This window comes from Schistocerca cancellata, chromosome 3 (assembly GCF_023864275.1).
Source record: "Schistocerca cancellata isolate TAMUIC-IGC-003103 chromosome 3, iqSchCanc2.1, whole genome shotgun sequence".
Classification (NCBI taxonomy): Eukaryota; Metazoa; Arthropoda; class Insecta; order Orthoptera; family Acrididae; genus Schistocerca; species Schistocerca cancellata.
In genome coordinates this window covers 281322833-281335676 of record NC_064628.1, presented here as the reverse complement: position 1 = coordinate 281335676, position 12844 = coordinate 281322833, and the positions used below count along the sequence as shown (strand labels likewise).

Sequence of the window (12844 nt, the reverse complement as noted above, 5' to 3'; positions counted from 1 at the left end):
GATTTCTCTTTTATCCCTGCCCTGCTGTGGCTGCAGGCGCCTAACAGGTAGATCCAGGTAGTCAGTTTTTCCTTGTCTTCGGCCAAAAGCATTGTCTGCACACCAGCGACATAAATTTTTGGGACCAGCGTTCTGTCATCAATATGTGCTTCGAGATGTTCCTTTCCTTAATACCCTCACGTGGCATCCAAGCCCCAAATCCCCACTGGAAGTTTTGTTGTTAAATGACCAGATTGCCTGTTTCTTCTCAACTCAGAAGGGAGCCACCATAAAAATCCTGCATGTGATAACAATGTATATGCTCCCATCAATGACTGCTCGTATTGTTAACTTGCTGTCATCTCACAAAAATGATGTCTTGGGTGCAAAATCAACGTAAAAGTGTAGCCTTGAATATAAAAAATTGTGAGAGAGTCAGCTCTCAACTGTTTTGAGTGACTTGGGCAAATGTTACCTGCTATGTTGTTGTCGTACTTGTTGTTGTTGTCGTCTTCAGTTCAGAGACTGGTTTGATGCAGCTCTCCATGCTACTCTATCCTGTGCAAGCTTCTACATCTCCCAGAACCTACTGCAACCTACATCCTTCTGATTTTGCTTGGAGAATTCATCTCTTGGTCTCCCTCTACGATTTTTACCCTCCACGCTGCCCTCCAATACTAAATTGCTGATACCTTCATGGCTCAGAACATGTCCTACCAACCGATCCCTTCTTCTAGTCAAGTTGTGCCACAAACGCCTCTTCTCCCCAATTCTATTCAATACCTCCTCATTAGTTATGTGATCTACCCATCTAATCTTCAGCATTCTTCTGTAGCACCACATTTCGAAAGCTTATATTCGCTTCTTGTCCAAAATATTTATCGTCCATGTTTCACTCCATACAAATACTTTCAGAAACGAATTCCTGACTCTTAAATCAATACTCGATGTTAACGAATTTCTCTTCTTCAGAAACGCTTTCCTTCCGATTGCCAGTCTATATTTTATATCCTCTCTACTTCGACCGTCATCAGTTATTTTGCTCCCCAAATAGCAAAACTCCTTTACTACTTTAAGTGTCTCACTTCCTAATCTAATTCCCTCAGCTTCACCCGATTTAATTCGACTACATTACATTACCCTTATTTTGCTTTTGTTGATGTTCATCTTATACCATCCTTTCAAGACACTGTCCATTCCGTTCAACTACTCTTCCAAGCCCTTTGCTGTCTCTGACAGAATTACAATGTCATCGCAGAACCTGAAAGTTTTTATTTCTTCTACATGTATTTTAATGCTTACTCCGAACTTTTCTTTTGTTTCCTTTACTGCTTGCTCAATATACGGATTGAATAGCATCGGGGATAGGCTACAACCCTGTCTCACTCCTTTCCCAACCACTGCTTCCCTTTCATGTCCCTCGACTCTTATAACTGCCATCTGCTTTCTGTACAAATTGTAAATAGCCTTTCGCTCCCTGTATTTTACCCCTGCCACCTTCAGAAATTGAAAGATAGTATTCCAGTGAACATTGTCAAAAGCTTTCTCTAAGTCTACAAATGCTAGAAACGTAGATTTGCCTTTCCTTAATCTTTCTTCTATGATAATTCGTAGGGTCAGTATTACCTCACGTGTTCCAACATTTCTATGGAATCCAAACTGATCTTCCTCGAGGTCGGCTTCTACCAGTTTTTCCATTCGTCTGTAAAGAATTCGCGTTAGTATTTTGCAGCTGTGACTTATTAAACTGATAGTTCGGTAATTTTCACATCTGTCAACACCTGCTTTCTTTGGGATTGGAATTATTATATTCTTCTTGAAGTATGAGGGAATTTCGCCTGTCTTATACATCTTGTTCACCACGTGGTAGAGTTTTGTCAGGACTGGCTCTCCCAAGGCTGTCAGTAGTTCTAATAGAATGTTGTCTACTACCGGGGCCTTGTTTCGACTCAGGTGTTTCAGTGCTCTGTCAAACTCTTAACGCAGTATCATATCTCCCAATTCATCTTCATCTACATCCTCTTCCATTTCCATAATATTGTCCTCAAGAACATCGCCCCTGTATAGACCCTCTATATACTCGTTCCACCTTTCTGCTTTCCCTTCTTTGCTTAGAACTGGGTTTCCATCTGAGCTCTTGATATTCATGCAAGTAGTTCTCTTTTCTCCAAAGGTCTCTTTAATTTTCCTGCCGGCCGCGGTGGTCTAGCGGTTCTAGGCGCGCAGTCCGGAACCGCGCGACTGCTACGGTCGCATGTTCGAATCCTGCCTCGGGCATGGATGTTTGTGATGTCCTTAGGTTAGTTAGGTTTAAGTAGTTCTAAGTTCTAGGGGACTGATGACCACAGATGTTAAGTCCCATAGTGCTCATAGCCATTTGAGCCATTTAATTTTCCTGTAGGCAGTACCTGTCGTTCCCCTAGTGATACATGCTTCTACATCCTTACGTTTCTCCTCTAGCCACCCGTGCTTAGCCATTTTGCACTTCCTGTCGATCTTATTTTTGAGACGTTTGTATTCCTTTTTGCCTGCTTCATTTACTGCATTTTTGTATTTTCTCCTTTCAACAATTAAATTCGGCATCTCTTCTGTTACCCAAGGATTTCTACTAGCCCTCGTCTTTTTACCTACTTGATCCTCTGCTGCATTCACTATTTCATCCCTCAAAGCTACCCATTCTTCTTCTACTATATGTCTTTTCCCCATTCCTGTCAATTGTTCCCTTATGCTCTCCCTGAAACTCTCTACAACCTTTGATTTAGTCAGTTTATCCAGGTCCCATCTCCTTAAATTCCCAGTTTTTTTGCAGTTTCTTCACTTTTAATCTACAATTCATAACCAATAGATTGTGGTCAGAGTCCACATCTGCCCCTGGAAATGTCTTACAATTTAAAACCTGGTTCCTAAATCTCTGTCTTACCATTATATAATCTGTCTGAAACCTGTCAGTATTTCCAGGCTTCTTCCATGTATACAACCTTCTTTTTCGATTCTTGAACCAAATGTTAGCTATGATTAAGTGCAAAATTCTACCAGGCGGCTTCCTCTTTCATTTCTTAGGCCCTATCCATATTCACCTACTACGTTTCCTTCTCTCCCTTTTCCTACTATCGAATTCCAGTCACCCATGACTATTAAATTTTCGTCTCCCTTCGCTATCTGAATAATTTCTTTTCTCATCAAACATTTCATCAATCTCTTCGTCATCTGCGGAGCTAGTTGGCATATAAACTTGTAATACTGTGGTAGGCGTGGGCTTCGTGTCTATCTTGGCTACAATAATGCGTTGCGTTCAATATGCTTTTCGTAGTTGCTTTTTTTATTGATTACTAAACCTACTCCTGCATTACCCCTATTGATTTTGTATTTATAACCCTGTATTCATCTGACCAAAAGTCTTGTTCCTCCTGCCACCGAACTTCACTAATTCCCACTATATCTAACTTTAACCTATCCATTTCCCTTTTTAAATTTACTGATCTACCTGTCCGATTAAGAGATTTGACATTCCACGCTCCGATCCGTAGAACGCCAGTTTTCTTTCTCCTGATAACGACGTCCTCTTGAGTAGCCCCCGCCCGGATATCCGAATGGGGGACTATTTTACCTCGGGAATATTTTACCCAAGAGGATGCCATCATCATTTAACCATACAGCAATGTTGCATGCCCTCGGGAAAAATCACGGTTGTAGTTCAACATCGCTTTCAGCCGTTCGCTGTACCAACTCAGCAAGGCCGTTTTGGTTAGTGTTACAAGGTCAGATCAGTCAATCTTCCAGACTGTTGCCCCTGCAACTTCCGAAAAGGCTGCGCCCCTCTTCATGTACCACATGTTTTTCTGGCCTCTCAACAGATACCCCTCCGTTGTGGTTGCACCTACGGTACGTCTATCTGTGTCGCTGAGACACGCTAGCCTCCCCACCAACGGCAAGGTCTGTTGCTCATGGAGGGGTACCTACTATATGTGGACTAAACCTGTCGTTTGCTAATGTGAGAATCAGCTGCACCAAGAGTCCGATTATCTTCCAGTTTTTATCTTCAATATTGTGGATTTCTGGTTTCTCAATGTACAGCAAATTCACACACTAACAGAATACGTCAGCTTCATTCTCCATTAGGTTACCAATTTATATTGTAAACAGTAATTATCCTGTAATACTCTGATTGGGCATGTCTGGAAAATTTTCTCCATTAAGATCAGCATGCTGTGTTCTACTTGCTACGAACTCTTGAATCGAATCTGTAAAATAACACACACTGAAGAGTTATGATATCTGTAAGCTGGAGAGTAGGAACAATAGTCTGTGGTTAACTGGACCATGGCCGTAATATCCCATCATATTTCATTTTTCAACAGTCTGTGTTCTTGGAGGCATTGTAGCCCCCAGGGGAATAATATCGACACAACTCAATGTCCTATATGGAGGCCGTGTTTAAAAACAGTTTTCTGCGGGAAGTTGAAAGTGCCAACAAGCTAAATTTTATAACAAATAACTGGGCTGGTGGTAACTGAACAAGGCGAGAGTGAGGGAGGTTTTACTTTGACGTTACGTAATATTTCCTTTGGCATAATTTACTCTGACATTCAAACGTAGCCTCTGTGGTCTTCTGGCTTAAGACATGGTCATAAATCGATGTGCTTTGGCCAACAGTAATTCTTAACGGAGTGTCTCAGTGCAGGGTGACGATGGGTCCAGTGCATGAGCCCCTGCAGCTGTAAAAAGCTGTTGCTCAGAGCCTCACCTGCCCTGCGGATGGCACATTAACTAAGTCATTGCCGTTACCAGTCGAAAATATATGTTTATTTTTTCTGGGTAGGTAGACAACAGTTCCCCATAAATAAATCGAACAGTTCCAATTCAAAAGTTCCGACAAAGGTTTTTGAGAGGTTTCCCTTGCGTTTCAGGCGAATGACAAAAGTGGAACTGCACTGCCAAACTTCGCAAATTGGAAACGTATCTGTCCCCCTTCCAGCCTCCTGAAAAGAATAAAGTTCCGTATCAGCCAATATTGCAGCATTAGACGATAGCTCATTCCAGTAACTTTGCATTTCTCAGAAAATAAGGCCCATAGACGTTTTCAGCGGAAGTGGCACAGAAAACGTTCACTTTACGTGCGTCTCTTTCGGGCTCATTAATGTCATGAAGGTCCTGGAGTCCCCATATGCGCACGTTATGTTGTTTTATTTTACCACTAACGTGAAAGGTTACTTCGTCACTGAAAATTAATCGAGGTAAAAATGTATAGTCACACATGTCCTCTAGCAGAGCATTGGTGAAGTCAAACCGTTTCCTTCTATCACAACTCCCAAGAGCTTGCACAAATTGTAGTCTGTATGGTTTATAAACTAAACGACGCCTTAACATCGCCAGACATTCATATGAGGCATTGCCAGTTACCTCTAAAACGTTTACCGGAAGTGCGAGGTCGACCTGGACTTTTACCTTTGCACAAGCATCCTCTCCAAACTGACGATATCATCGGCGAATGTTTTTGGGTGTAGGGAGATCACCGCCAAAACGCCGTCGAAAAGCACGCTGGACCGAAATCACTGACTCACTCTTTACAAACTGCAGCATATAAAACGCCTTGTGTTGAACGGACGCCATCTAACTTCTCACTGACTGCAATATGAGAACACGCACTGACTGACATCCAGTGGCGATTTTCTGAAACTCTAGGCTACGCCCATTAAAAGATCACATATTTCTTCCTTCAAATAACTTACTGGGATTGAGCCGGGTGGTGTCGTTGGCACCCGCCGATACTCCGACAGATACACACACACCATTTTCAAGGCAAAACTGCAGTAAACGCTGTGCAAGCAGATTTAAAACCTCGATGTTCATGAAAACTCCAAAGATAATACACACACACACACACACACACACACACAGAGAGAGAGAGAGAGAGAGAGAGAGAGAGAGAGAGACAGTAAATACTAGCACCATCACAAGCCAAAGAAGACCGACATCAGAAGTTATCGATAGTGAAATTAATAATGAACAGACGAAGTGTCAAATTCTGTCCCTCTGTTTTTTGACAAGAGGGAGAACGGTATTCCGTGCAGAATTTAAACAAAAACAACCATTTCTATTTAGAAGGCTACTTGCTAATTTAATTTCAACAGATTCCTTAATAACACTGTCCCAGTAGCTGGAAGTGCATGCCAGAATCTGCGTGTTGTTCTATTCCATAGGATGACCGGTACCAAGACAAAGTTCTGCAATGGCGGATTTTGCTCGGCTGTTTTAAGTGTGTGTGCCGCTTATGCTCAATACACCGGTCCTCCACAGACCTCATAGTCTGACCAATACATGATATGTTAGAACTTCAAGGAATACGGTAGACATCCACCTTAAGCAAACCTAGATCATCCTTTACGCAACCTGAAACGATCCGGATCTTAGACGGTGGTCAAAAAACTCACTTCACACAATATTTCCGCAAAATACGACGAATCATGTTCGAAATTCACCATGCATAAGGCAAAGAGGCCATAGACTTTGTTGTCACCTCGGTATTTTCATCACTCACCCGGTGCACATTTGGTAAGGCGGGTGTCTGCCGTACTCCTTGTAGTTGTGGCACGTCATATACGTATTAGTCACTCTATCAGGACCGTCGAGGACTGATGTAATGAGCATAAGCGTCACACACACAAAAGCCGAGGAAATCCGCCGTTTTAGAACACTGTCTTGGTACCAGTCATGCTGTGGAATAGGACAACATGGACATTTTGGCACGCACTTACAGCTAGTGGGACAGTGTTAATAGCTGCTGAAATGAAATTAGCAAGTAACCATATAAATAGAGGTGTTGGTTTTTGTTAAAATTGTGCTTGTAATCTACTCTTTCACTTGTCAAAAAGCAGAGGGACAGAGTTTATGCTACTTCACCGGTTGATATTTAATTTCACTATCGATAACTTTTAACGTCCGTCATCTTTCGTTTGTAATGGCGTTAGTGTTTGCAGAGTGTGTGGGGGGGACGGGGGGGGGGGAGTTATCTTTACGGAGTTTTTCTGTAACCCGGCGTTTTAAATTCACTTACACGGAGCTTACTTGCTGCATTTTTGCCTTGGAAATGGCATGGCGTGCTCCTGTCGAAATATGTGCGGTTATCGACGACGTCACCCGGCTCCATTCCCGTAACTTATTTGAACATTGTATACGCTGGGAGAAATGGAGGTCTCGCATATTTCCTTGTCGGCACAACCCATGTTTCGTAATTATTACCGTCCAAAATCGGGTCATTCTTTTTGAAAGACCCTGTGTGTCATCTACAGCATCCCAAAGCGGCCAGTGCTGTCTTTTGACACGGTGATTAATATTCTGTCCGGTGACCTTATCTATTTTCCAACTGCTCCAGGGAAGTGTGGTAGGTCCGCTGTTGTTTTCTATCTACATAAATGATCTTTTGGATAGGGTGGATATCAATGTGCGGCTGTTTGCTGATGATGCTGTGGTGTACTGGAAGGTGTCGTCGTTGAGTAACTGTAGGAGGATACAAGATGACTTGGACGGGATTTGTGATTGCTGTAAAGAATGGCAGCTAACTATAAATATAGATAAATGTAAATTAATGCGGATGAATAGGAAAAAGAATCCCGTAATGTTTGAATACTCCATTAGTAGTGTAGCGCTCGACACAGTCACGTCCATTAAATATTTGGGCGTAACAATGCAGAGTGGGACAAGCAATGAAGTGGGACAAGCATGTAATGGCTGTTGTGGGGAAGGCGGATAGTCGTCTTCGGTTCATTGGTAGAATTTTGGGAAGATGTGGTTCATCTGTAAAGGAGACCGCTTATAAAACACTAATGCCACCTATTCTTGAGTACTGCTTCTAATGGACTTGAATTACGTAACCATTACGGCACCTCATCTCAACCTCTCGATACCAGCAATATTCTACGCTATTTCTGTAAAGTAGTTAACATATTTCTGAGACAACATTCAGATTTGATTTCATTAATGTAGAGGTACTTTGATACTTCGATATGTTTATGTTGCAATGATAGTATTCTTATGTGTATTCTTTCTTTTGTTACTATGATCTTTGACGTACTTGTAACTCTGATTTTTGGGCGCGTAAGCGATTATTAGTTACGTAGAGTCGGACCTTGAGAAAGTCAAGTCTAGGACGTCATGTTGAAAAGGCGCATATTGTAGCCAGTTTAATAAATGTGAACTTTAACAGTGAGGAAGACGTTTTCAAGTATGTTTTGTATTGTGAAGTGATGTTTTGTGTGTTATGTGATATTGCAGCAAAAGTAATAAAGAAGAAGTGTAACTTAAATTAGGAGTGATGATTACTTTTTTACATCGCCATTGTCCTGCAAAAGTGTAATCTTCAAGAATGGTTTGTGAAACACATCTATAAAACTTTTGAATATAGCAGAATAAAATCTAGGCCTCTTTGCATCCGAGCTTGGAATCATCACCACTTAGATTTTCGACGATTGAGCCATGATTGTACAACGAGACCAGCGTGGGAAACACGAAAAGATGAGTGCCCAGTTTATTCATTATTACATGAAATGACTTTATTAACTGTGGTCTAATGACACCTGCCACATAATAACTTTGTTGTTGCCCGAAAATGCAGTATTTAGAAGCGTGAGCAACACCATAATCATTATTAAATTTTGACGTTTGTTGTGGTAGGGTTGTTAGATGCTCGAGCATTTGGGATCCCTATCAGGTCGGATTGAGGGAGGACATAGAAGCAATTCAGAGGCGGGCTGCTAGATTTGTTACTGATAGGTTTGATCATTACGCGTTACGGAAATGCTTCAGGAACTCGGGTGGGAGTCCCAGGAGGAAAGGAGGCGTTCTTTTCGTGAATCGCTATTGAGGAAATTTAGAGAACCAGCATTTGAGGCTGACTGCAGTACAATTTTACTGCCGCCAACTTTTATTTCGCGGAAAGACCACAAAGATAAGAGAGATTAGAGCTCGTACAGTGGCATTTTTCCCTTGTTCTGTTTGGGAGTGGAACGGGGAGAGAGGATGCTAGTTGTGGTACGAGGTACCCTCCGCTACGCACCGTATTGTGGATTGCGGAGTACGTATGTATGTGTAGATGTAGATGTTGCCCTTAGATTGAGAACGTCGTCTTGACGGCGTGTGGTGCCTACGCGCAGGGGCTGGTCGCCGCCGACGGACGGGACGTGCGTGGTGCTGGGCCCGTGGGCGCAGGTGTCGGCGGCCGTGTCGGCGCTGGGCAACGGCTCTGCCCCCGGCTGGCTGCTGGTGGCCACGGACGGCGTGCCCGAGGCCGCGGCGGCGCTGCAGGCAGTGCCGGAGGGCGCGCTGCTCGTGGAGCCGCGGCTCAGCCTCAGCCTGTCTGCGCCGGCGGGCAACGCCAGCGTCAGCTACGCAGCCTTCCTGGACGTCGCTGCCGCCGTAGCCAGCGCCGCCGCGCGATACCACGCCGCGCTGCGCGACCGCTGCGGCTTCGCCCCGGAGGACTACGTCCAGTGCCTCGCCCTCTTACCGCCTACACAGGTGCTGCCGTCTTTCTCGCAAACTCCCTGTAACCGTAAAAATGTCATTACTAAGGCTACATTCTCCTCATTCAATCTATTGACCCTTGAAGTGTACACCAGGGTCACACTTTTTTTTTAAATTATGGGACACACTACTTAGCCTAAATTATCCTAAGGACAAACACACACACACATGCCCGAGGGAGGACTCGAAGCCGGCCGGTGTGGCCGTGCGGTTAAAGACGCTTCAGTCTGGAACCGCGTGACCGCTACGGTCGCAGGTTCGACTCCTGCCTCGGGCATGGATGTGTGTGATGTCCTTAGGTTAGTTAGGTTTAATTAGTTCTAAGTTCTAGGCGACTGATGACCTGAGAAGTTAAGTCGCATAGTGCTCAGAGCTATTTGAGGACTCGAACCTCCGCCGGGACCAGCCGCACAGTCCATGACTGCAGCGCCTGAGACTGCTCGGCTAATCCCACGCAGCAGGGTCACTCTGACCTGGAGTTTTTTGTTGGTACTGTGCATGCATCACTACAGATACACGGCCCTCTACCACCAACGTAAATTCAGCATTGACATCTAGAATAAATGATGACTAATTGAAACCCTCAGCTGCCGACAGGTGTTGTTGATATACCTCGATGTGGACAGCTGAAAATGTGTGCCCCGACCGGGACTCGAACCCGGGATCTCCTGCTTACATGGCAGGCGCTCTATCCATCTGAGCCACCGAGGACACAGGTGAATAGCGCGACTGCAGGGACTTATCCCTTGCACGCTTCCCGTGAGACTCACATTCCCAACTGTCCACAATTCTACCTATGTAATGTACCTTATAGACATTTGCCCATTCACTCATTACTCGCGCACACTTTGGCGATTCCCGTAAGAGTTTGGGCAACCTGTGCGCATTCGCACAGACGAAGGTCAAGGCTGGGTAGCCTTTAACTATATATATATGAAGACAGTAACTGTTCTCGAAAGAACAGATACTGTAGATGACCGTGCAGATTTTCCCTGGAATAAATGATGACTAATTGAAACCCTCAGATGCCGACAGGTCATCATTTATTCCAGGGAAAAGCTGCACGGTCATCTACAGTATCTGTTCTTTCGAGAAAAGTTACTCTCTTCATATATATTGACATCAAGTGCAGGACGGACGTTCGAAGTTGTGGGCACTGTTTAATTAATTTGACAGAAATAATTTTTCAAGGATCATTGAGACCCTGGAGCACTCATCGTGTAACTATTCTGTCTCCGATTGTGAAGAACATTTATGTGAAAATGTCACGTAGGAATGACAAAAAATGGTTCATATGGCTCTGACCACTATGGGACTTAACTTCTGAGGTCATCGGTCCCCTAGAACTTAGAACTACTTAAACCTAACTAACCTAAGGACATCACACAAATCCATGCCCGAGGCAGGATTCGAACCTGCGACCGTAGCGGTCGCGCGGTTCCAGACTGCAGCGCCTAGGAATGACATTTCACTGATTGAAAGTGTTATGTGAGAAGAATTGTTAGGTGAATTCAATCGTGAAAGTTACGGAAGTCGCTTTCGTGATGAAAGTGATTCTGAAGCTGATGCTCCTGCAGCAGTTATGCACAGTGGTGAAACTTATCAGTCAGCCGAATTTCTGACAGCGATGAGCAAAACACAGTATGAAGCAGAAATCTGCATACACCCCTATAAAAGTCGAACGGTCTCACGATTCTTAATGGGGTCTGGTACGTGGTGTCTCTAGGTGGAGACGCACCTTACAGGAGCTATGGCGATAACGGTGGCCATCTTCAAATCCGCCATTGGATTTGGGCTGCTTGTTTCAGATTGGATGGGGGTCGTGTGACATTTTTAACTGTCTCTTTCTCAGGAATACAGATGTGAAGTCTGTTTTAAGATATCTGTATTTGTTTACGAGTTATGAAAGGTTTAAGTATGAAATTGCAGTGAAGTGATCAATTCTGTTCATTATTGCTTTTGATCCACAATGGCACTTACACTGCAGGAACGCAAGAGAATTATGTTAATGAGTGGTGAACGAAGTATTAGAGTTTTTGTTGCTGAGTTCAACGCCTGGCATCCTGTGACAAATGACATTTCACTTATGGCGGTATACAAGTTAGTCTACAATTTTTTTGCAACGGTTTCTGTGGAGGACAAGCCACCCAGTGAACGTCCAAGAACAGCCACCGACGAGAAGACTGCAACAGCAATTGTGGCTCCGTTCGTGAAAAGACCGCATTACAGTACGCGCCGCTTATGAGCAATATCCGGTGTCGGACAGCGTTCAGTTGTCCTACCTGTGTCCCTCCCCCCCCCCCCCCCCCCCCACACACACACACCATTGACACCTGTACAAGTCGCAGTTGGAACGTCATCTCTCGAGGGATGAATCTAATTGGAGGGTGCAGTTTGCAGAATGGGCTCTGTATCAGTGAAACAAGGATCCGAACTTCACACGACAGGTGCTGTTCAGTCACGAAGATAATTACACTCCTGGAAATTGAAATAAGAACACCGTGAATTCATTGTCCCAGGAAGGGGAAACTTTATTGACACATTCCTGGGGTCAGATACATCACATGATCACACTGACAGAACCACAGGCACATAGACACAGGCAACAGAGCATGCACAATGTCGGCACTAGTACAGTGTATATCCACCTTTCGCAGCAATGCAGGCTGCTATTCTCCCATGGAGACGATCGTAGTGATGCTGGATGTAGTCCTGTGGAACGGCTTGCCATGCCATTTCCACCTGGCGCCTCAGTTGGACCAGCGTTCGTGCTGGACGTGCAGACCGCGTGAGACGACGCTTCATCCAGTCCCAAACATGCTCAATGGGGGAAAGATCCGGAGACCTTGCTGGCCAGGGTAGTTGACTTACACCTTCTAGAGCACGTTGGGTGGCACGGGATACATGCGGACGTGCATTGTCCTGTTGGAACAGCAAGTTCCCTTGCCGGTCTAGGAATGGTAGAACGATGGGTTCGATGACGGTTTGTATGTACCGTGCACTATTCAGTGTCCCCTCGACGATCACCAGTGGTGTACGGCCAGTGTAGGAGATCGCTCCCCACACCATGATGCCGGGTATTGGCCCTGTGTGCCTCGGTCGTATGCAGTCCTGATTGTGGCGCTCACCTGCACGGCGCCAAACACGCATACGACCATCATTGGCACCAAGGCAGAAGCGACTCTCATCGCTGAAGACGACACGTCTCCATTCGTCCCTCCATTCACGCCTGTCGCGACACCACTGGAGGCGGGCTGCACGATGTTGGGGCGTGAGCGGAAGACGGCCTAACGGTGTGCGGGACCGTAGCCCAGCTTCATGGAGACGGTTGCGAATGGTCCTCGCC

The 12844-nt window shown here is 44.8% G+C and overlaps 1 protein-coding gene and 1 non-coding gene across 2 annotated transcripts in view; one reads left to right on the top strand and one right to left on the bottom strand.

Annotated features, from left to right (window-relative positions):
* LOC126176263 (uncharacterized) overlaps nt 1–12844 on the top strand; it is a 204797-nt gene that overhangs the window by 142460 nt on the left and 49493 nt on the right. Inside the window, exon 5 of the mRNA XM_049923410.1 lies at nt 9129–9492. Coding sequence (XP_049779367.1) covers nt 9129–9492 — 364 coding nt within the window. The remainder of the gene's footprint in view (nt 1–9128; nt 9493–12844) is intronic.
* Nucleotides 10136–10209, bottom strand: Trnat-ugu (transfer RNA threonine (anticodon UGU)). Its single transcript has one exon. It is a non-coding gene; the product is annotated as a tRNA-Thr (tRNA).